The sequence below is a fragment of the Gorilla gorilla genome, chromosome 2 (assembly GCF_029281585.2).
Source record: "Gorilla gorilla gorilla isolate KB3781 chromosome 2, NHGRI_mGorGor1-v2.1_pri, whole genome shotgun sequence".
NCBI lineage: Eukaryota > Metazoa > Chordata > Mammalia > Primates > Hominidae > Gorilla > Gorilla gorilla.
In genome coordinates, this window is record NC_086017.1 from 122,460,598 (window position 1) to 122,485,933 (window position 25,336).

At 40.2% G+C, this 25,336-nt stretch overlaps 2 protein-coding genes across 2 annotated transcripts in view; one reads left to right on the plus strand and one right to left on the minus strand.

The window, feature by feature from the left end:
• The window catches only part of CD96 (CD96 molecule), a 104,541-nt gene that overhangs the window by 44,491 nt on the left and 34,714 nt on the right, over nt 1–25,336 (plus strand). Inside the window, exons 6-8 of the mRNA XM_031009878.3 lie at nt 5,810–5,900; nt 8,415–8,603; nt 14,397–14,489. Of these exons, the coding sequence (XP_030865738.1) occupies nt 5,810–5,900; nt 8,415–8,603; nt 14,397–14,489 (373 nt within the window). The remainder of the gene's footprint in view (nt 1–5,809; nt 5,901–8,414; nt 8,604–14,396; nt 14,490–25,336) is intronic.
• ZBED2 (zinc finger BED-type containing 2) lies at nt 587–3,228 on the minus strand. Its single transcript, XM_031009879.3, has 2 exons — nt 2,986–3,228; nt 587–2,752 (listed from the first exon to the last, which is right to left on the minus strand). Exon 2 carries the CDS (start codon nt 1,886–1,888, stop codon nt 1,232–1,234), a length of 657 nt encoding a protein of 218 aa, XP_030865739.1. The 5' UTR covers nt 1,889–2,752; nt 2,986–3,228; the 3' UTR covers nt 587–1,231.

Consider the following 25,336-nt stretch of genomic DNA (forward strand, 5'->3'; position numbering starts at 1 on the left):
CAAAGCATCTCTGAACATTTAAAGATAAACAGTTTAAAAAAATCAGTGAACAGTGGATTGGCATGCAGTTAGCATTTCAGAGGTACGAGTAAAATCTAAAAACTACTGTTCAAATAAATAACTGGTCTGTAGGCACAAAACAAAACCAAGTTAACTCATTAAAATTAACTTCAGGATCTGAGAAAATGTACTCCATCCTTCCCTCATTCAGACAGTCATGTTCTCTTCCATTTTCATGATAAATTTTCCCTAGAGCACTGTCTCTCTTCCCCATCTTTGCATTTCTTCTCTATCCCATTTATTTCTAACTTTCCTTCCTCTGTTCTTTATTTCTCCATACTTCCTTTATATCTCTGTCTTCTTTTCATTCTGAATTTCTTTCAGCTCTTCCTCACTAACTCCTTTTCCTTTGACAAACCTTAATATGAAATTAGATTATATTTTAACTATTTATGAATAAGTTTTATATAATCTATACTGAATGTTTAAACTAAGTAAGTTGAGAGGTTTTTCATTTCTCTGTGCTAATTACACATTAATTAGTTTAAGCATTAGGTTGTTAAAAAGATGCACAGGACTCAGATTATACTGATGAAACAACTTTAATATAAGCAAGAAAATACATGGCAGCAATTACAGGAGAAAGAGATGCATTGGAAGGGTCCAAAGATCTGAGGCTCACAATTCTTTGTCCTTCCACTTGCTGGGTCACACAGAACAAGCTTTTATTCATACTGGTGGTCTGGAAGCTCCACCAGTACATGTGCTAAGACCTCAGTCCTAGGAAGATTAAGCTCTGCTTCCGGCAGGGTGTCTGCAAGTGAGCTGGTCACATAGGCACATTCCAGCTACCTAAGCAGCCTTAGCCCTCAAAATCGTCAGCTCCACCAAAACCAAGTGCTAGGCAAAAATCTGATTATTTTGTTAAACAACGCTGACTGGCTGGTACATTCTGCCCTGAAACAACTCACAGAGTTTTACTTTGGTAAAAGCATTTATCTTTAATAGGTACATTTTAGAGTTTCGGCCAAGGGTCAGCAGAGCTCTAGGAACCTCGTAGATAAGCATTTGGTCAATTCAGACCTGCTCAGATTAACTCATACTGTGCACTATTTCACATAAAAGCAAAATGTCACTAAACTACTTTGCTTTACATTTGAGTTGAAACTAAAATGGCTCTTTTCTACAAGTCTAGAGTCAATGTTTTCAGAATAGATTCTCCAAGCCCAATTTAAACAAAATGGAAGGGATGTACTGCTGCAGGCAGCTCTTTCTCCCGCTGGCATGCCTCCTTCTCAGCCCTCACCTTCCACTTCATCTCCAGGATGGCCCTTTCCACCTCCTCCAGGGCTCGCTCCCTTTTTTCCACAGCCCTCTCCCGCCATTCCACTGCCCTTTCCCTCCTAAGCACCTCCTTTTCCCTTTGGCTGGCCCACAAAGCCATGGTGCCCACCTGCTCCAGGAGCCTACCCCAGTCACCCTCAATGCCCGTGGGGAGCTGGGGCCCGTGGGGCCTTGGATCCTGGCGCTGCCCAGCCTGACCATGGCCACTCTTCTCCAGCTCCTCTCTGTGCATGCTTTTCAGATGCTTCCACAGTGCAGTGGTGCCCACGTTGACCCCAGGACCACGGCTCACCTGCCTGCCACACAGGCGGCAGGTGGCATACTGGTTGGGATGGTGCCCAGCACGAGCAGGAGCTAGGTGGAAATACTCCCATGCCTCAGAGAACCGGGTGCCCTTGTTGTGGGGCATTGGAGTGGGCATAGCACTCACAAAAGGGCCAATCAGTTCTCCTGTCTCACTAATCTCTTCCTCCTCCTTCATCTCTAAGTCCCCTTTTGCCTTCATCATGGTTCCCTCCTCTTCCTCGTCTTCCCGCCTCATCATGTCACCTCTTCTACAGCGTTCTTTATGATGTGCTTAGATGTGAGCCAAAAGCTTATTTGAACCACAAGATTAAATATATATTTGGGAAGGGCCTGTGGTAACTCTTGGGGATTCACAATAATGGCCAAAGTCTGGCCACACCTGGGTGGTGTGAGGTTTCTTCCTTTCTGCTTCACTGGAGAGTCAGGGGTGAGTCAGATACAAGCAAAACAGCCCAAGAGTGCATTCCTTCCATGCCCCAGATACTTACTTATCCTCCCTTGACTAGGCCAGAAAGACAAAACATATCACTTCCTGTAGCAAAGGGGTTCTCTGGTCCAACAATTACAAAGCTCTTTGATGAACTCAGTGTTTTCTGCATCAACCACCACGACAGGTATTTTTGAATATTGAAAATTTTAGGTTTTCTTGTTTCTCCTCCTGGTTGTTTCCACTGTTTCTGTGCTTCTTATTTCCTATAATTGCACTTTGGAGGCAGGAGAAACAGCCTCAGGGTTCAGGCTTTTCAGGACCAACAGAGCTAGGGCCTCACTGGGTCTTGCTCAAAGTAGGTAAAAGCAAACACAGGCAGATGCTGGTGCAGGAGACAATCTTGCTTCCTAAGAACTGTTGCAACAAGCAATCCAGAGTAGACAAAGCCTATGAGGATCTGGATAATAAGTTCCCAATGCAAGGTCAGTTTGTCCTTAGAGGTGTCTCTTGGAGGCCAGGAGTCTAAGAAATCCAAAAAGCAAGCTCAGCTGTTTCAGCAGGAGGAGCTGGGATGCACAGAGGAGAAGGTGGAGCACATCTTCACAAACATGGTGTTGCCCGGCTGTCCTTAGCAAGCAGCTCACCATACTCCACCTTCTCCACCAGGATCACCTGCAAAGCCAACAGCCAATAAGACCTTCCTGAGGCAACTTACTCCAGATGTTTTTCTCTTTACCTCATTTTAAAGATAAGTAAGTAAATGGAAAATCATATTACATTTAAAAACAGCCTGACTTCTCTCTCCTTTCTTGGGTCATTTCTTAAACTAATGAGAGCTTTATTTAATCAAGCTTTGCAACCATGAACAGTTAGGAAATTCCCCCCAGCCACAAGTGGGTACTTACAAGCAGGCAAGGCTCTGGACTTCTCTCTGATATTTCCTGCGCAGAGTGAAAGCACTCCTGCACACCTTGGATGTCTATTAGCTGACTCCTACCCCCAGAAGGAGGGCACCTCCAGTTCTGGTTTCCTCCCACTTCTAGGGAAGCATTGTTTCCAGGTAGGTGTGTCTGTGCCTGTTGGGTTTTTCTGCAACACTTAGACACAGATGCAAACCTTTTCTCCACCCCCTTCACCACCAAGAAAAGGATGTTCCTGGCATATGTCATGCAGCAAAACAGTAAGTCAAGCACCTACAAGTCTTAGTTCTCTTTTTTGATGACTAGATTACCTAACCTCTCAAGTAAAGCAAGCGATTTGAAGGAGGAAGGGTGGGAAAGGCTGAAATATTAAATGTATACACACATACATATTATATATATACATACATTATATATAATATGCATAATATATGTGTGTGTGTGTATACATATTTAGATTGAGAAGGAAAACCTACCAAGAGGAGATAGGAAGACTCTAAAGAAGGTATCAATAGAAGAAGAAAAAACTTTGTGTTATAAAAGGAAAGATAGAAATGGCATTGCAGGCCAGGAGCCATGGATCATGCCTGTAGTCCCAGTACTTTGGGAGGCCGAGGCAGGTGGATCACTTGAGGTCAGGAGTTCGTGGCCAGCTTGGCCAACATTGTGAAACCCTGTCTCTACTAAAAATGCAAAAATTAGCCAGGTGTGGTGGTGCACGCCTGTAATCCCAGCTACTCGGGAGGCTGAAGCAAGAGAATTGCTTGAACCCGGGAGGTGGAGGTTGCAGTAAGCCGAGATCATGCCACTGCACTCCAGCCTGGGCGACAGAGGGAGACTCTGTCTCAAAAAAATAAATAAATGAAATGAATAAATAAAAATAAAAAAAGAAAGAAAAGAAAAAGAAATGGCATAGCAGAAAATATGTAGAGGTTGACAGTTAAATTAAAATAGAAAAAAAAGATGGGGGGAAATGATTCAAAATAGGAATGAGACTGGGAGGAGTTTTAGAACATGAACCACATTTCAAAACCAAATCTTGGAACACAAAGTCTAGAGACAGTATAGAATGTTTGAAATTTGGATCATTTCAGAAAATCTGAACCTAGAGAATTCATGAAAGTCAAATCTTTTCAAAATTTTTAGACGTTAACCAGAGTTCTTCAGTGAGCCAGTTGCCTTTGTAAAATAATAACACCCCCACTTACTCCTGATATTACCATATCGTCATCTTTGGTGGGTTAACTAAAGATAAAGGAAATGAATCATAAGAATGGTTAATGTCACTGGATTAATGCAAACCTTTGTATCTTTTTCTTTTTTTAAAAAAACATTTTACCTCCTTTACCTTTTTATCTCTTCCTGGACCAACTGGAGATAAAAATCAATCTTTGGCATCAATTGAATTAAACTGAACACTCTCCTTTACTTAATAAGAATGTATTTTAGAGGATCTGGTTTTGCTTTTAATTTTTTAGTGGAGAGACTAGCATCCCTGGCCCATATATGTATCCCCATTATCTGGAAAGGCAAGTGTTGAACGGATGGGAATACTGGGAGCTACGGTGTTTGCCACCCAGCATCTTGGATATGCTAGACAACCCCGTCTGAAATTCTCTTGTTTCATTGGGATTTCTGTAGCAATGTACTGAGAAATGGTAAACTTCTGTAGGATTTCACCAGGAAAATGTTAGTTAGCATTCTCGAATTTGGTTTCTCAGCTCTATAGGCCCAGACTTCTTGGGAGTAACTAGTCTGAGGATTGGCACACAAATCATCACATACATTTAATTGTTCTTTACATGTTAACTAGTATATTCATTAATTGTGGAAAATATCTGAGAACTAAGAACTAGGGCTGGTCATATGTAAAATATATACATCTCTTGATGAGAAAACAGGTAATTATAAATGGAATTATAATTTTGAAGAGTCTCAGATAAAACAATGGGAATCCAATAATTCTCACTGGATATTTTCACCAGACTGTAAAAGAAACTATCATCCCCCAAAGAACAAACATAGCATTGAAAATAAAATATAAATAGCCCTGCATCTAAGTTCTCTGCTTTCATAATATAGTTACTTCTTTCATTTTTTATTTCAATACAATTTTTATTAAAAAATATGTTGGACTGAGATTAAGGAGACATCGTTTCTAATTGTGCCATTAACTATTTTCCACTTGCTTGAACCACTGGGTGCCTTGATTTTTCCATTGGTCAAATGGCAAAAATAAGGCATGCCCTACCTATCCTTAAGATTAAGCCAATAAATTGTTTTTAAAAATTAGGAAAATGCTTCACAAGTAAAAAGCAGGATATTTATATAAATCGTTTTCTGTGGTTGTTACAAATAGTGTCGTACATTATTTGGGGCACAGAAACAGCTTGTAGATCCCCTTGAGCTTTTAATCTAACAGACTATTCTTCTCTGGCCTCTGTTTGCTATAGCTTCTTCCTTCTATTCTTTGGTTTCCATTTAGTATTATTTTATTCTGCCTACACAGAGTTAAGATTTCTCTTTTACAGAACCCAGAATCCAAACTTGGAACATTAGTATAGTCCTAGATCCTTAAGTTGACCTAGGAGTATAGCCAGAAGTTTATAACATCTCTATAGGAGATAGCCCACTTATAGTGCACGTTCTAACACAACCTATATTAAAAGTAGACACTGCCTTCTATTTATTCAGTTAAAAATGGAGAAACTCGTTTTTGCCAACTTATGTTATATGAATGTTAGTAAGTTGTAAGGAGTACCAGTTTCTCAGGAATTTGCAAATAATCCTTTTTCTGTCTTTACCCCAGAGAAGATTTACCTGCTTACTAAAGAATGTATTTCCCAAAGCAAATATCACATGGTTTATAGATGGAAGTTTTCTTCATGATGAAAAAGAAGGTAAGGAAATTAATCAATGCAAATAAGTTCGGTACAAAAAGAAAGAAAACAAAGAACATTAGAAATTGTCATTGCCCAAGTTGATCTTGGCATTTAAGAATGATTCTCATTCCGAGAAAAACATCATTCTGCCTACCAAATGTCATTTTCTGATGCTTCATCTGTTTCTTCCAAGGGGGTGGAGTGTAACATTTTCCAGAATAAAAGAAATACAATTGATTTAGACAAACAACATCCAAATATTTTATTTAACTAGCAGTAAAAGGAATATCTTAGATGAGGACAAAAAGTTTACGTCTACATATATTTATTCAAACTTTTTCTGCCTTTATAACATAGCTACCTGTTTTTCCATGTCTTTCTTATTTCAAAACAATATGTTCAATTAACTTAGCACCGCTGCTTTAAATCAGCCAATAAATAATTTCTACCTTTTTATGTGAGAATCTGAGGCAGGTGTTGGTGGAGCACTAGAGAAAGCCTATGTAAAAGAGTTGGCTCCTTGACAAGGTACATGTTCCCCAGGAGGATTAAAAGTTCCTGGAGGAGGAACACACATCAAGACAAGCTCAGGTGAAAATTCACAAAGCCGTGATTTTATAGATAGTAACCATGACAGCCTCTACCAGAATAATCTCAGCTGTCCCTGCCTGAAACAACAGCTATTCTCCTTTCTCCTGAGTCGTTTTTCCTCAAAGTTCAATCTGTCTTCAATAATAACTGAGTCACAAAACTCTTTCTGAATTATTTTTATTTTATTTTATTTTATTTTGAGACGGAGTCTGGCTCTGTTGCCCAAGCTGGAGTGCAGTGGGGCGATCTCGGCTCACTGCAAGCTCCGCCTCCCGGGTTCACGTCATTCTCCTGCCTCAGCCTCCCGAGTAGCTGGGACTACAGGCGCCCGCCACTACGCCCGGCTATTTTTTTGTATTTTTAGATGAGTCGGGGTTTCACCGTGTTAGTCAGGATGGTCTCGATCTCCTGACCTCGTGATCCGCCCGCCTCAGCCTCCCAAAGTACTGGGATTACAGGCTTGAGCCACCGCGCCCAGCCCTTTCTGAATTATTTTTAAATGATAAAATTGAAAGCTTATGTTAATGAGTGTATTGATCACTTGATGCATTTTGAGATTATTATTGGTTTTATTAGTTTATTTTAAAAAAATAATTCACCCACAACAATGACAGAATGCAATTCTAAAAATATAGGTTAAAAATTATTATAGGCCAGGCACGGTGGCACACACTTGTAATCTCAGCACTTTGGGAGGCCGAAGGGGGTGGATTACCTGAGGTTAGGGGTTCGAGGCCAGCCTAACTAACATGGTAAAACCCCGTCTCTACTAAAAATACAAAAAAATAGCTGGGTGTGATGGTGGGCATGTGTAATACCAGCTACTTGGGAGGCTGAGGCAGGAGAATCGCTTGAACCTGGGAAGCAAAGGTTGCAGTGAACCAAGATTGCGCCATTGCACTCCAGCCTGGGCAACAAGAGTGAAACCCTATCTCAAAAAAAAAGAAAAAGTTATTATAAATTTATTCTCCTGTTAAATAAGCCCTGCATAGGCAAAGCACCCAAATTTCACCAAACTAGAGGCTAGATTTTGTGCTCAGAATTGCACTGGCACACAACTGCATTTAGCTATTACTTTGGTAAGTAATTACATCAGAATTGGTGTTAAGAATCTGTAATGTGAAAAAGCTATAAGAATCCAGAAAATTCTGACATATAGTGATAGTTGGTTTTACATTATTTTTCTGCTGCCAAGTATGCTATTTGGAGGTTGTACTAACATAACAGTTTAAAACAGAGTTTGATTTCTAAAGAAGACTCACAGGACCCAAAATGCAATGCTTACAAATCTACAGCTTATTTCAAGAAGAGGAGACAACATAGCAAAAAGATTACAATATGCAGCATATCCTATCCTACACTTACAGCCAGGAGTCCAGAGAAGTCAGATATGAGCTCCTTCGTCCTTCCTCTCTAAGGGCCACAGCCAGACACACTTCCTCGCTCAGATCAGAGACTACTGATATATACACAGAAGAGCTCAGAAGTGGGTAGTCCAAAACGGAGTCCCAACTGAGATTGCTTTATATTTTACTGGTCACTTAGGTATATTCCTGCAACATAACCAGATTCCACAGCAGAGCTCTCCCAAGATCCGACCTAGACTAGGTATAAATTATCAGTCTCACAGTTGTCAACACACAATGCTGATGAGCTGGGATAATCTGCCCCAAAACATTTTGGACACATGGTCACAAACAAAGCAACACTATTAGTCAATATATTTTATACCCTGACCATGGATCAATGACATGCAGGAGCTTGAGCAAACAGCTCAAGTTAATTTCAGATCTGCTGAAATTGACTCTCACTGCAGAGAAGCTGCCATTTGACCACTTTAGACTCTACATTACCATAAATTGATCATGCCATGCCTTGGCATTATTGTATGGCTCATACATAAAATGTTAGTGTTGAACCATGTTCGTATCTGTCTGGCAGGAATATATATTACTGATGAAGAGAGAAAAGGCAAAGATGGATTTTTGGAACTGAAGTCTGTTTTAACCAGGGTACATAGTAATAAACCAGCCCAATCAGACAACTTGACCATTTGGTGTATGGCTCTGTCTCCAGTCCCAGGAAATAAAGTGTGGAACATCTCATCAGAAAAGATCACTTTTCTCTTAGGTGAGTTGTCTATTTAATAAGATCAACAAGAGTTTGCTAAGACTGCCATAAATTCAAAATATCTTTAATGGGAAGATTATCACTTCCATAACATTTTAATCTCAGAAAACTTTTTATGTAACTCAAAACTATTTCAAGTTATCAAACATTTTTGACAAGTAGGACTCCAGTGAAAAGAATTCTTCAACTAAAAAGAAAATAGTTGATTCATGTTTTCACAAAGAATTTCTGCTGCATACAGCAAATTTTTTGTTCAAATTTAATTCATCATAACTCTTAATTAGTTAGCATTTTTGTTAATCCATCACATATTGAAAATTAATACTAATACTGATGATCAAGAAACATTTAAAAGACCCTAAAATTCCTTCTGCATCATTAGAAACATTCCATTATGTACAACATATATACTTTTAATATTTAGGAATGGATAAGATGTGTACAATAAAAATACCATAAAAATAGGGATTGTATCTTAATAATTGTAGTATCCCTAGGTTCAAGCACTGTAGTTAGCTAATAGAAGATTTTTATGATTGAAAATTGATGTATAGGATTACTCTAGTTATTATATCATTTGAGTAACCAGAGTATTTACTACCCTGAACGAGATGAAATAATGGAGATTTTACTACATAAAAGATGAACTAATACCTCAATAAATACAGTGACAACAGATATGCCTGAAGAAAAATAGAAGTAATGGCAACTGTCAGATATTCATATTTAACAGTTATCTTATCAAACGTAAATAGATTTGCAAATCATTATTACAACTCTATAGGAGCATTGACCTCTTAAACCACATCCTATTTTCAGAGATATCATAATCTATAACATACTCATAAAAACACAGAATAATTTAAGAAGGAAACAGTTTTTCTTTGTTACAAGGGCACAACCCGCATCTTGGGTTCTGTCCAGCTCCTTCACAGGTGCAGTGGTTGGTTATGAAGAAAAGTGTATGCCCAGCACAAATCTATCCCTACTACTCAGAAGCAGGTGTGATTCTGATGCCGGGGCATTGGCATCGCTCCCGTAGCCTTGCCTGTGTGTCTGTGTATATGTATATGTATGAACACATCATCCTGTGTACTTTGAGTTAATCATTCAGAAATTGTGATGTATTTACACTAAAATAGCCTTACTCAACTTCATCTGATTCCCTTAGGAATAAGTCAGCTCCTTCCTGGAAAGCTGAACATAATAGGGCTGCAGTCTTGGAACAATGTGGAAGTAGCTGATTCTCACATAGATTTGTCAGTAGCTTTGGCAGAATCTAAGGATGTGAGCTAAAGGACCCTAAAAGCTCAAATTCCTATAAAGAACCCTATTCCCATTATACGTAGAACCATGTCTGTAAAACTAATATTTTCTGATGTTAAAACAGTGCTTGATTTCAGTATCAGAAAATAATGAATACCTTTTTAGGTAATAGGAAGAACACTGATTCTGATACTGAAAACATACCATAATTCCAATTGTATAGGGCAGACCTTGATCTAGCATAATTTGGGGCTCTGAACAGGTGGTTAATTTTAAATTGCCAAATGAGTCTTTATCCTTTATGATCAAATATTAAAGACAATTAATCTTTAGGAGTTCAGTTTCTCAAAATTATAGCTTACATTCTCATCCCATTGTGGCATATATCTATGTGACTGACTTAGAAGATGTAGTCAAGGCTCTATAAAGCAATGTCATCACTGTATTATGTCCCTCTATTGTTGCAAGCTCTTAAACACTTAACTTCCACACAGGCTGTCTGTCTGTGATGGTACTGCCGGATGCTTTATGAACTCCGGAGTAAACTTCTGATATGTGGTGCAAGAGTCATTGCCTTACCAAGCTATTTGTTGTTGACAAGATACTGAGATGAAGACACAGAAGAAAAATCTGCCATCCCTGAGTGCTAGATTAGAGAAACGCTAAGAATATTACACAGCAGGAAAGAGTTTTAGTGAGACAAGGGGAGAAGTTTTTCTCTCTTTGATCCCTTTTGTTTCCAGAAAAGGGTATTAATGTTGGAGACTGTGAGATAACAGCCCTTTGAGGTGATTCCTTCTCCACCTACGCCCAGTCTCCCAAGTGCTCAGTGATCCCTATTCTAGAAAACTCAGACAGGGCATGGGATTAGGGTTAGGGTGATCAGTGACTCTTCAGGCAGCTATTTGTGCACTAGGACCTGCAGAATTCCCATGATCCACAGTAACTACCACTAAGAAAAAAAAGCCATTCAAAAATATCATGGACCAGGCACAGTGGCTCATGCCTGCAATCCCAGAACTTTGGGAGGCTGAAGCAGGAGGATTGCTTAAGTGCAGAAGTTCAAGATCAGCCTGGACAATATAGTGACACTTTGTCTCTACCAAAAAATTCAGAAAATCAGCCAGGCATGGTGGCACACATCATTAGTCCCTGTTACTCGGGAGGCTGAGGTGGGAGGATTGCATGAGCCCAGGAGGCTGAAGCTCCAGTGAGCCGTGATCATGCCACTACACTCCAGCCTGGGCAACAGAGCAAGGCTTTGTCTCAAAAAAAAAAAAAAAATCCCGCACTGCTAGCATGTCAAAATGTCTAAAATCATGGCACTGCTGAGTCTATTTTTGGTAGATTTAAAGAGCTGGGTTTTGTGGGTTTTGTTTTGGGGAGTGGATACGAGATATTTTGTCTTGTTTTAATGCAAAAGTTGAGTGCAATACCCCCTGGGGTGGATAATATTTTGGTTGTCATCACCCTTGACAGAGATTTGTTTATTAAATGGATTTCTGACTGTAGCTGTTGAGATCAAGACCTTTGGGATAGAAAGAGAGTTAAGCATTGACAGTTGTGTAGGTGTATGTGTGTGTAAGTATGCATGTGTATCTTCACATGTGGAAAGAGGAGTAATAAAAAGATATCTTAATAGTGGAACAGGAGGACCACTGCATATTGGTGTGGAAGATGCCAGACAAATACTTCCTGTTTCATGACTTCCCTCAGTGCAGCTGGCCTCATACCCTTGACTGATCCTTTCTGAGAGTATCAGTTGAGAACTTTAATATGCATATAAATCACCCAGGGATCTTGCTAAAATACAAAAATTCTGATTAAGTAAGTCTAGGTGGGACCTGAGATTCTGCATTTGTAACAAGACCCTCAAAGAAACATATTCTGCTTGTCTATGGACAACATTTTGAGAAGAAAGGACCTAGCAAGCCCTGGGATTTGGCTTACTTCTAGGTGGACAAGATAAGGGCTTATACAAGCTCTGAGGAAACCCCGGAATTAAGCCAGTTGCCCTATGGGACAGACCCATGGCTGCTGCTGCCCATGAGGGTGGTTCTGAGAGCCCTGCCAAGCCTACTCGAATGGACACACCCAGGAACAGATGAAGTGGCTTTAGGCGGCAGCTTACCCTCTTATGACATTATGGTAAATGCAATGATCTGGAAACTGGCAGAGGTGTTTCTGCTAAATTCTGCATTTGGGTTTTGGGAAACTGTTTCTCCTTTTTAGGTTTTAACCACTCTTTTCATACCCCTGAGTTTTGTTTTGACCAAGGCAGAGTTTCCACTTTACAGTCTAATCTAAAACTAGACAGACATGTTTAGGTCCCATATTTTATGTGGAAAGCTATGTTTCCCCTCTGTCACAAGGCAAAGTGCTCATCTCAAAATGCACATCTTACAATAATATCTTCTTAATACACTATGAGGCTGAACACCTCAGCTTACAAAATCACTTGGTGATGAAATATGGCAGAAAAGTATCCTAAAACTGAAATGTTCAATCAATGAAAAATAAATGCTTCCCATTGTGGAAACTGAGCATAACGCACCAATATCTTCTGTTCCAGGAACTGGCAACCTTCTTCTGTAAAGAGCTAGATAGTAAATATATTTTAAGCTTTGTAGACTTTTTAATCTCTATCACAATTACTCAACTCTGTCACCTTAGCACAAAAGCAACCATGGACAATAGGTAAAAAAAAAAAAGGGGGGGGGGAACTGTGTTCCAATAAAATCTCTATAAACATGATTTCACTGTAGGCCATAGTTTGCCAACCTCTATTTTAATCAATATACAGAGAAAAACATCTAGGCATTTATTTTCCAAGCCAATGTCCTGTCTTATTAAGGTACCACTTTGGAAGATAATGCTTATGATCCACCAGCTGTCAGACACACACTTAATGCTGGTCTTCTTTCTTTCAGTGTTAAGAATAAATTTGCATGCATTGATTCATCTACTTCCATTTGCCAGAATCCATAAATATGGTGCGGAGCAAAACAGTGACTTCCCTTGAGGGGCATATATGATGATACAGTGATGAGGCATTTGCTAGGGTAAACACTGAGGGGTGAGCACATCACAAAGATCCCCAGGCTTCCTCAGCTTGAGAAGGTACATTCAGAGAAGTTTGGGGTCAGGAAACCACATAAATTAAGATCAAGAAGTCCCAGAAGTCACAGAGAGAATATTGTGTTTCAGAAATTGGGTTGAAATATTGCTTATTGGATAGAGGGGATTATTTGAGAGAGATGGAAAAAATGATAAGCAACATCAGGAAATTGGGAGTGTAATGACAGCCCAAATCATAATTAGACTTGTGTGTCATGCTGAAGAGTTCAAACTTATTTTGGATGTATGAAGAAAAAGGATGGTCATTTTGTTAACCTATTCATATACTTCCCATATAACCGTCCTCCACCTCCTCAGAGATTATTTGCACAAAAGCATTCATATAGTAGTGGATCAGAGCTAGCTATGAGTGCCACCCACAGTCACTGGCAATAGCAGTGCTACTAGCAATAAGAATAGAACATACAGGCATCTAGCTTAGAAAAACCAATTCCTCCCACTGGGCTATGTGCTATCAAGTGACATAATGTAAGTAAAATATACTTGTCCCTTAAAGTACATTACAGAATAGAACCAATAGTTTAATTAGTAATTAAACATCCAAATGATTGATATGTATCAGCAGATGTGTAACACTGTAACCAGTAACATTATATCTACAAAAATCATAAAATCTTCTAACTTCAAAATCATCTAAGCACATTTAACCCACATGTTCCTAAAGTCAATAGAGCCTTCTGGCATTTGTAAATTGTCCTTCCAATAGGGCTATTTTTAAATACAGTAATGGAGATTTAAGGAATTGACATAAATGTAAAATATAAGTAAAACCACATTCTATCCTCTATTTCAACTCCCCCCAACACAGACACACACACGCACACACACAAAAGAAAAAGTTGTAGCCAAACAAAAATATTATGACAAAAGTTGACACGTTAGAAAGCAGAAAAACATCACAAGTTTACTAATGTTAACATCCAATTGGGTAGTTGTATCATTGTTTCTACTCTTGCTGATATAAAAATTTTTGTGAGTTTATGGATTTTGTAAACTGCACAATTACTTTTCAAACACTTGAAAATATTAAATGCTATAATAGTTTTACCAGGTCTTGGTAAAGTGTAACTTTTTCCAGGGAGATTCTCAGACCTCCCAATCTTTATCGGTGCCCCTTCGTTGTGTTCCTGTGGCCACCTATGCTTTCCACTGTCATGGTACTCAACACAATGCTTGGCTGCCTAGTTTCCAGGCCATAGGCCCTTTAAGGACAATCCCATGTCTTTCTCATTCATCATTATATCCCACTGCCTCGACCTTAATAGGCCCCCAATATTGATTTGTTACATGATGAATAAATAAAGGAAAGTGTATTTAAGAACTAAGTCATTACTTTATCTTTTGATTACAATATTTTGTTCATTATAAATCTCTTTCTAATCCTTTCAGGTTCTGAAACTTCCTCAACAGACCCTCCACTGAGTGTTACAGAATCTACCCTTGACACCCAACCTTCTCCAGCCAGCAGTGTATCTCCTGCAAGTAAGAATGTTTTCACACTGAGCTATTGATTTAACCAAGCAGATTGATAACGATAAAATTTCAGCAAACTTGCATGATTCATGCCTGTTTCTTAGCTATGACTTTTTTGGGGCTGAAATTGGGTTTTATTTTTTAACAGCTTTATTGAGATATAATTCACGTCACATTAACTTGCCTATTTAAAATGTATGATCTAATGGTTTTTAGTATGTTCACAGACTTGTACAACCATCACTACAGCCAATTTCAGAACATTTTCATCATCTAATAAAGAAACTCCTAAACATATTAAAGTATCATTCTCATGGCTTCAAAGAGTTAACATAGCTTCCAAAATCCTTTACTTAAAGCCCTGGGAAAATCAAGGTAAATAAATATTCAGTGAGGAATTTAAATTCTGTATTTATTATTAAATAGGTTAATAAATGACAGTCATTCTCCAAAACAATATTCTCAGTGGGGAGTTTAAGAGATTGGTTGTAAATGGGGATAGGCCAAAAGAGGTTGAATCCTTTTAAATTTAAATTTGTTCTGGTTCAAATTAATGTTGACAAAGTTGACTGGTAAGGACTATGAATTCAGCCCTCCCATCTGAGGCATCATTAATAATGGAGGTCAGTCTGGGTCAGCAATGCTATGGCAAAGGAGCGGCAGTGACTCTCAAAAGTTGTCATTGATGCAACAAATCATAAATTCCCACGACTGTGGCTTTTGTGTCTAACAAAGAACCATGGTGACTCTCTAATACAAAAAAGCTTATATTCTATGTAAAGAAGAAGTATGGCTCTCATTTCTCATTTAATTAAAACTATCAATTTTAGCTCAAAATGAGAACTGAAAATGGAATAAAACAAAAGCAGTCAGTAGGAATGAACAATTCCTTTGGCTGGTAACCTTTGGCATGTAGCCTGCAGTCGCTGTCACAGGTTGATACTTCTCAGAAAATGAAGCAAGTGGCAGAAAAGCTTGCAAACCACCCATCAAAAGTTTCATATCCATCTGATTTTCTCATGTTCTTAATGTTTTGTAATTTTTCTTTTCTTCTTTTTTTGAAGCCTCTTTTTCTTCTACTTTTAACTCACCACCGGTTAATCATGGCATTTTTCATTTAACAAGTATTAGCATATTCAAAAATAATAAAACCTTAAATCTCTCTAGTATCCTGTGTATTAGTTATCCATTGCTGCATTAAAAATGCCCCAAATTTTAGCAATTTACAAAACATATATTGTCGCATATGGTTTCTGGGGGTCAGAAATTCAGGAGCAGCCGGCAGGTGCTAACCTGGGTTCTTTCATGAGGTGCAGTCACACCGTTGGCTGAGGCTTCAGTCATCTGAAGGCCTGACTGGAACTGAAGAATCTGCTTCTAAGCTCTAGCATATAGATGATCTCAGTTCCTCAGCACATGGTCTTCTCTATAGCTCTGCATACAATATGGCAGTTGGCTTCCTCTGGACCAAGTAATTCAAGAAACAGTGTGACTAAGTCAAAAGCCATATTGCCTTTTTATGGCTTAGTCTCCAAAATTGCATGTCATTACTTCTGCTTTATTTTATCTACTAGAAGTAAGTCACTAGGTCCATCTTATACTCAAGGGGATGAGAATTAGGCTCCAGGTCTCAAAGAATCTATGAACAAATTAAAGCCACCATACCCTGTCATTTAGAAGTGTCTGTAAATAAAAGGCAATGTGGTTTGATCTTCTTTGTTATGAGTGGTAGACAGAGCAAGCATTATTGTTCCCACTTGCCAGATGGGGACTTTAAGACACTGAGAGCTTAAGTGATCACATACCTAGTAAGTGACAGTGTTTTGCATTCACACCACAGTCTTATGACTAAATTTAGTTCTCACCACATTAGACACCATTTTTTCTCCAGTTGGTCTAAACATATCATGAGAACAGGAACCGTATTTGTTTTTCCTCCTAGCACAGAGTAGAGAGTCAAAAACTATTAGTTGAATAACTAACTGAATGAATGAAAGAATTAATAAGAATAATGTTCCTTCACTATGTAGATGTTATTTAATAGATTATTTAATGCTAAAGAAAAAAGATAAAAATATATTTCTGCCTTCAGAAAGGTTGCAGTCTACTTGGAAGAGAAGGTATACACACATAAAAATAATAATTCAAAATACTAAGATGAAAGGTGGTGGACCTTACAGAATTAAAATGCCCAGGGAGAGGTACAAAACAGTAAGTACTAGGCTTTGAAAGTTCTTTGTGAGTTCATGGGCTCAGAAAATGTTACCTGGGAGAGATGAAATAACTTGACCTTTGAAGTGTGTATTGTATATATTTGACTCAGTGGAGAGCTTGAAAGAACGTTCTAAACAGAGAAAACAAAGTGAGCATTTGTGCAGTGACAAAGATATTTATGGGCATTTGAGAAAGCATCAGTAGATAAGTTTGGATCAAAGAGGTGGTATTGTGTACCAAAAAAGCAGGGATGAAAATTGGAAAATGCAAACTAAACAAAGCCTTGAACCTCAGTTTAAGGACTCCAAATGCTATCCTTTATGAAATGGGGGAAGGACCTCATTCCACTTTATTTTAGAAAGAAAGTGATATTATTCATTCATCAAATATTTATTGAGCACTTACTATATATCAGGTACCTTTGTAGGTGCTGTGAATACAGCAATGAACAAAACTGAAAACAAAATGTCCTCATGGCATTTATATTCTGCTAGTTAAAAGCAGACATGAATTTCTTCTAGTTGCATTTTTATGGGGTTAGTCTACATACACTAAGTGCTTATATCAGTGCTTACAAACACAATTCTTACTTCTGTGACAAAATTCAAAGCAAAAGAAAGCAGTTGTTACACTTAAGAAGCCTACAATTTAATATGGTTTTAGTATTAATGAAGGAAAGAAAGCACAGTCAAGTACCATATTTGTTTAAAAAGCAGGGGGGAAAATGCCACCTGATCTACTATCACACTAAGACGATGTAGTTGGGAAGTCTGTGCAGAATCAAAAGACTTCCGTAAAATAAGGTTCCACCACATTGGACCTGAGGATTGTGTTAGATAAGTGGTTGTCAACCAGGGTAATTTTGCCACTCCAGAGGACCTTTGGCAGTGCCTGGAGACATTTTGGGTTGTCACAATGAGGGTGGGAGGGTGCTACTGGCATCTAGTGTATAGAGGCCTGGGATGCTGCTAAACGTTGTACAACACAGCCCAGAACAGCCCTTACAACAAAGAATTATTTGGTTCAAAATGTCAATAGTGCCAAGGCCAAGAAGACTTGTTTTAGATCAAGGCTTAGGTGTAATTACAGTAGGTATCTCTTACTTTACAAAATCAAATCTGGATTTCTGTCAAGATGGCAACAATAGTTTTTGTTTGGAATAATTTTCTATTTGATTTTGTATGTCAATAAAACTCGTGTTAAACCAGTGGCAGATTATGTCTAAATAAACTTATCTTTTTGGAATAATCACTGAATTACTATTGAAAAATCCAAATTTTGTCTTGGCAAACTGGAGGGTAATTGTGAAATCACACGATGACTTCCTGCCTCAGAAGCTGGTAGGATTCACCTTTGCATGTTCTTTGAAGAAAGGAAGTGAGATGAAGTATGTCACGGAAACCAACTTCAAAGGCTGTGGTTTCATTCCGAATTCTAAGATGCAATGAGCTTTATAATCCAGTCATCATTACGAAGCTGCATGTCTGGCTGCAAGCATCCAATTCTTATTTTTTCCTCGATGAAAGGATATTTTTTAAACAAATATTGAAGGTCATGAAAGCAATATTCTTTAACGAGGGGAGGAGAACTTAATAACTCATAACAAACTGCAAGAGTTATCCAGGGAAGCCCAGCTCAATTCAACCTGAACCAATTAGTGTTTGCTGAGTCCCAGCTGCATTCTCAGCACAGCTCAAGGAAGACAGGCTGACAAGCTAAGTGGCGAGATGAGACAAGTCCATGTGGAACAATCAGAGACAACTGATGAATCCAGGGTGGGGCTGTACAGACACAATTCAGGAGTTTCCGTCGCCTTGAGGAGAGAGCCATGTGCCTTTCAATTCACTGGCTATGATTTGGCTAAGAGTTATGTAGCCTAAGAGATGCCAACCCGGTGTGGCAATCATCCAAGACACTTATTCATGAAACTCATAAGTATGGAGTGCCTACAATGTGTCAGGGACGTTTGAGGTGCAGGATACAGTGATGAACAAGACAGACAGGGCTCCTGTTGCTTACAGAGCTTACGATCCTGTGTGACCCACTTGCCTTGCCTCCTGTTTTACTGCCCATCAGTCCCTTTGGCTCTGACTCCTATTGTTATGTCTGCACATGACCCTTAGACCTGATGATGTTGATTTTAATATTAAGCCCTTTCTAATGACTTAGCTGGTCCTCACTATCTGGGTCTTTCTATTCCTGGATACTTAGAGTAAAACACTAGGTCCAGTCTGCCTCTAACCCTCAGCCAGCACCCCAGGTAAACATAACTGATCTTTGGCAAGTGGATGATCAGACATTGAGGGGCACAGGGTAAAGGAAGCAACTGACCAGGGGATGCAACAAAACTACTGATTTATGAGTAAGCATGTCAGAAATGGTGGCGGATCAACCCAGAAGACATGTCATTAGATGAGATTAGAAGAAAGTAAATCAGAAATTCGGCAGTTGATAGGGGCATTGGATTCTAGTGTTAACAGGGGAATGCCAGAGAGAGTCTGCAAGACAGTGAGAAGGCTCCAGTGATTTGTTTGTGATAGCAACTTCTGACCCCTTTGCTAGTCACGCCATGCCTGTATTCAGGTGCCTCAATTGCTGTCCAATAGTTTCTGCCTTTATCAACATGTATCTGCTGCTGAAAAGTAAGAAAAGTCAGTGAGTACTGGGGGAAAGGAAGGGGGATCAGGGAAGTCTTCATGCAGGGTCTGGAAGAAAATACTGACTCAGGTGGAAGAAAGATGAGAAATGGATCTTCACATTCGCATCATAAGCAAAGGCGTAAAACAAAATGAGTGCAGGACATGAGAAGACAAGCAGGAGTTCTGACATTGCTTGTTGGGAGAGGGCTAAGGGTTGATTAGGTGGGGTGGAACAAGGTAAAGATGAGCTTCAACTCATTTAGCCCCAATTCATAGCCCACAGCCCAGCATGTCTCCTTTATGCTGGACTGAAGGTCAGTGCTCATGTTATCCTGACCACGCAGATTGATGAGGCCGATTCAAATGTGTTTAGATGTAGTTGAAGGCCTGTATTGTCCAGTTAATGTCACTACTGTGTTTAAACATCAACTAATGGGCTATGAATTGGGGCTGTGACCTGAACAACAAATAGCCACTATGGCTTTTCTCGTATGTGGGAAAATGTCAGGAAAACAGCAGTTATGTATATGGTAGGTGATAGTTGCAACAGCAGGGAGAAAGAAGACTAAATGATATAGATTTAAAGTGGTTTAAGTTTATTTTCCATGATCACGAAGGTGGTTAAAAAAATGATATGATCTGAACTAGAATGGGCATTTGTAGAAATGGAGAGTGCTGCAACAGAGGCTCACCAGGATTGTCTGCCTAAATACAGGGACTAAAAAGGTTTTCAGAGAACAATCATACAAGGACCTTTCCATTTTTTTCCTAGCAATTACATAAAAATGTTTACCAACTGCCATGATAGTATAACAATACTAAGCAATAATATTAATATTTGTTGGTTGCCTCCAATGTGTATGGACTGTTCTAAACTAGTAAAGTATTTTCTCATTGAATCCTCCCAACAACACAATTACTTAGGTACTATTATTATCCCACTTTACAGATGAAGATACTGAGGCACAAAGAGGTTAAATAACTCACCCAAAGTCATGCAGAAAGTAGATGAGCCAGTATTGAGCCCAGACAGACTTCAGACCTTGAGTCCTACTGCCTCAAAGAGTACATGGTTGGTGCTGAATAAATGTCTTTAGACACTGAATAAATCCCTTCTAGTGTGAAGCTGTTATAGGTCTTAGGAAAAGGTCAAACATGACACCTATGCTTATATTAATCTCTCCCTTTTTCAGACCAGTGTTTTCCTGAGACATGCAGCATCTGAGAGTGAAGATAACATTTCCTCAGTTGGAAATAAATTAGAGAAACCCCTCCTGCATTTGTAGCCCACCCCCGCCATCAACACTATTATCATATAATTCTCACTGTAGATATGAATCTACAGAATCCATACAAAACTCCAGTGCTTTTCCTTGAATCCTGGGAAATTCTGTTTATTGTATCTTTTTCACCACCTTCCACCTGGGGCACACAACATTCTGCAGACTGTTAAAAGGATTTTTCTTTTTTCTACATCTGTCACCTGTAAGTCAAGGTTAGCCTTCTTGATGACTAGTTTACTTTTGGTATTCATCTATTCAGTTACTCCCCTTGGGGTGAGATTCCTCAGGGTAAAAGCTATCAGTTGACCTATTTTTCAGTTTATTTCATAATTATTGAGTATCTACAAGCTCACCACATGATGCGTGACGAGCTCTGTCCTGCTTACTGGCATCTTCCCCAAGGGAGTCCTGAAACCCTTTCTGGACCAGTAATCCAGCAATACACATTATTATTCCCCATTTAGTCAGCACATGCCCCAAACAATCTGCCTCCCACATGAGAACAATTTTATGCAGGGTTTAGATTTAGGTTTAGGTTTCACACCACATGTCTCCTTTATGCTGGGCTGAAGGTCAGTGCCCACGTTATCCTGACCACACAGACTGATGAAGCTGATTCAAATGATGAAGCTGATTCAAATGTGTTTAGATGTAGTTGAAGGCCTATATTTTCCAGTTAATGTCACTACTGTGTTTAAAGGCTCTTTGTGCTGCAGATGAATTGATGGAGAGCAATTACACATTTGTCCAGAAACTAGATGGCTAAGTCTAAGTCTGTGCTATGCCGATAGGTGCTATAGTGATAGAATGAAAGGCCCAATGGAAATATTTCTATTTGAGACAATAAGTTAAATTTTTAGGTTCAGTTTTACATTGGAATAAGGCAAAATCTTAGATAACAGAGTCTGACTAACCAGATAAGTTAACCAGCAGCCTGAAACTTACAAATAACTTTTACCTTTGTACTTGGTTGATTAAATAAGCTAAACCGGTAGGTTAGCAAAGAATAATTTTTACTTTTTCCATTCTTCTCTGTTCAAATGAGATATATTGAATAATTTTTTCTTGGCCTCTAAAAGAAATTTCAGACAGATTATTTGGCTTTTTTGGTGATTTCCATATAATAAATGTCATCTGGTCCCTTTCAGCCACAAGAACAGACCTGTGTCAATAATTAAAAACTCTTGTCAAATGTAATGTCAAAACTCAAAAAAGTTAATTTAGTCCAGAACTTCTTTCCTCTTCCTTCCCCCAAGTGTGGCTCTAACTTAACTTGGAAACGCTGGGATATGTCAGGTGGGGGTAGGGAAGAGACAGAGAATGTCTCTGATTCCCTGACTTGGCTTCATCCTCTCCTCCGCTCCTAGCTGCTGGCTTGGGTCCCTCTTTATGGGGAATGGCGTAAGAAGAAGAGGGAGAGGTAGGTAAGGAAGGAACTTCCTTAATAGGCTGGATGTAATCTGACTTAGGTGTCCTCTGGATGAGGAGAATAAAAATTGCCATATTGACTTCATGGGGCACTCTGGCAGATTTTTCAGAAATCCCTGACTGTCCTATGGCTGCTGTCCCTTGGTGCAGGCCATGCCTCTCTTCTGGTCTTCTGCTTCCTTCTCCCTGCAGCCTCTAAACTTCTGAAGGTCAGCTCCTCTTGGGGGCTTCTTTGTTCCTCTAGGTGTTCTTCCTGAGTGAGATTCTTTTCATGGCACCCTATTATGCCTGGAAAAATATGCACCTTTGCCTACTCTATGGGGGAAGTGCTCGTCTTCACCAGTGTGGCCCTGTCTCTCTTCTCCATACCCATTCAGAGCTGCTAACCAACCATGGACTCCTAATGCAGCCTCTCCAGCCTGAGTAAGGCACCATGCCCCTTTGTCCTAAATTCCAGGACACACAGGTCAAGAGATCTGAGTATTTCTCTCAGATCCACACTTCGCTTTGTCTAAAGTGAAGGAGCGGATTCTTCTTCATCTTCTCCATGAGGGAGGGCCTGATGCACAGGACCCTTCAAAGGAACTCTTAGCCAGTCTGCTCCCATCCCGTCACACAGCTTTGAGGTTGATGATGGACCACCACTGACAGGTCCCACTCCACACTGCCTCGCATGTCCTGCATAGGTGGGCTAGAACCCTGCTTTCAACATGAGGTGGTTTGTGCCCTGTACTATGGTTCTTAACGTTTGGAACCTCATCTGAAATGAAGGTACAAGGATTCCATTTAAAAATTTTGTTCTGCATTAACCATTGAAGAGTTAAAGGAAATAAAGTGAAAATGAAGCAAACATGATGAGGTGATGGTTAACCCACTGAGAGGATCCACAGAAAGCTGTAGTTCTTAGCAATAGTGTGATGGATGGAAAATAAACACTGAGTTCTAAAAGCATTGGCCAAACGTGAGGATGCTTGAGGAACATGAAGGGAGACAGGAGAATGCAGAAAAGGGAAAGCTTTCACGTGGGTGGTTCCTTCTTCTAAGGGTGATTAAAAGCAACAGAAGAGACTAAGCAAACAAAATACCTACTATAGCACTTGGTTCACAGTAAGTGTCAACATGTTGTATTCTATTATTAGAACCTCTAAATCCATTTGGAAATACAGTAAGAACCCAAGGTAGGAAATAGAGTGGCTGACTGACCAGTCTGTCTTTGTCTAAGGGGTGTGTGTGTATGTGTGTGTCTGCGTGCATGTGTGTTTTAATAAAAATAATCTAGGTTTAGAATGAAAGCAAGTACTCTAGGTTTAGAATTATGTATCTACTTGAGATGGATACTGATGTAAACAAAACCAGGCTCACAAGGACCAACATCTAGTGAGGGGAGGAGGGAAGTGGGCAGTAAAGAGGAGCAGAAATCTACAGTTAGCATGAAAAGCCACATTATACCCTACTTGATATATCCCCCAAGACTGCCGTCTCCCTTTCTCTTGCTTTGCTCAGCCAAGCTAGCCTCCTAGCTGTTTCTTCAACATACCAGGATTTCTCTCATCTCAGGGCCTTTTAACCTCACTTCCTATGCCTGAAAAATTCTTCCCCCAAATATCTACATGGATCACACCCTCATCTTCTCGAAATTTTTGTTCAAATGTCACCTTCTCGATGAGGTACTCCATGACCATCATATTTTAAATTGCAGCTGCCTCCCACCCCATTTCCTGTTCCCCTTTTTTGGCTGTATTTTCTCCATAACACATTTTAACACCGTCTATAAGTTACCTGTTTGGCTCCTCTCCACACACACAAAAAGTAAATCTGATAAGGGCAGTGTTTTTTATCTTATTTGTCTACTGATACAGCTGTATCACCTAGAACAATGATAACACATGGTTACCAATAAGTATTGATAATTCAGTAAATATTTTTTAAATGGTGAATTTTTTTAAGTACAAAAAAGAAGAGATTAACAAAGGAAGGCTTTAGGGAATGTACAGGATGTCTCCCTAAAGAAAAGCCATCTGGCTAGGGCTGATGTCTGGGTAGTCTTATGACAGGAAGCTGAAAGGTGGTGGTGGGACAGGAAGAGAAGCTATCAAAGGCCTGCTATTCTGGGCGGTTGCGTGCTAGACATCATGGGTGAGCTCTTCCGTGGCTAGGCCCTGATGATGATGATGCATGCTGCAGCAAGGCTAACTACACTTATAAGGCTACCAGAATGGAATAAATATAGTCTTTAGTGTCAGACAGCCTTGGGTTCAGTTGTTGTCTCTGCCACCTACTGGCTCTGTAGCCTAGAGCAAGTCATTCTGATGGCAGCAGCTGCCCGACTGGACTAGCTGCTGTGGGGATGCCAGCTGTAGTGAGGGAGGCCTGGCTGGGACTGTTGAGCCCGTAGAGGCTGAGAACAGGAGGGAGCCTGCCCCCTACTGACTTGGCAGGGCAGGAGCCCTGGGCTTTCAGGGCAGTTGCAGCCACCCAGCTGTGGCTCCAGACCCTGACACCCCTGCGCTCTCAAGGGCCTGGGAACACCCTTGCTTCTGCAGGCTCAGAAGGGCCTGCTTCCACCCCCTGGACTCTTCCCACTCCCAGCACCTGCTCCAATTTCGGAGCAAAGTTGAGGCTCAGCCCAGGCACTGTCGCAACCTGGCCAGGTGTGTGCACACTTGGGGCAGCACTGACACACCAATCCCCCACCTTGGCCCCCTCCAGACTTTGGGTGCCAAGGAGCACAGGAAGGAGGCAGCAGGTGGAGATGGGCTGAGGGCAGCTGGGTGCAGGCCTGCAGGTGCCATTTGGTGCAAATAGCCTGAGCTATGGAAGGCATGATGACAGTGGGAGGCTGACTAGGTTCCTGGATGGAAAGGTGTAGGTCCCCAGTGAAACCCCACCTTCAGGCCAGGCATGGCCTGAAGCCTGGGAGCCAGGCTGCCAGTTCCAGGTGAAGTCCATGGATATGAGTAATACCTTCATTGATGACCATTGGGCCAATTGGATAGTGCTTTTTCCTGGCCTGCCTATGGCCATCTATGGACCAATCACCATGCACTTTCTCCCTTCCGAGCCCATGAAAAACCGGGGATTCAGCCAGACTCAGAAAGAAGTCAAGACTACCAGCTGTGGGAGGGAGCTACCCACTATGGGTCTCCTCATCCAGACAACTTGCCTGCAGAAAGGAGCTACCCACTACAGGTCTCCTCTCCACTGAGAGCTGGACACTCATTGGGACAGCCTGCATATGGAAAGGAACTACCCACTTCAGGTCTCCTGAGAGCTGTTCAGTGGCTCAGTGAAG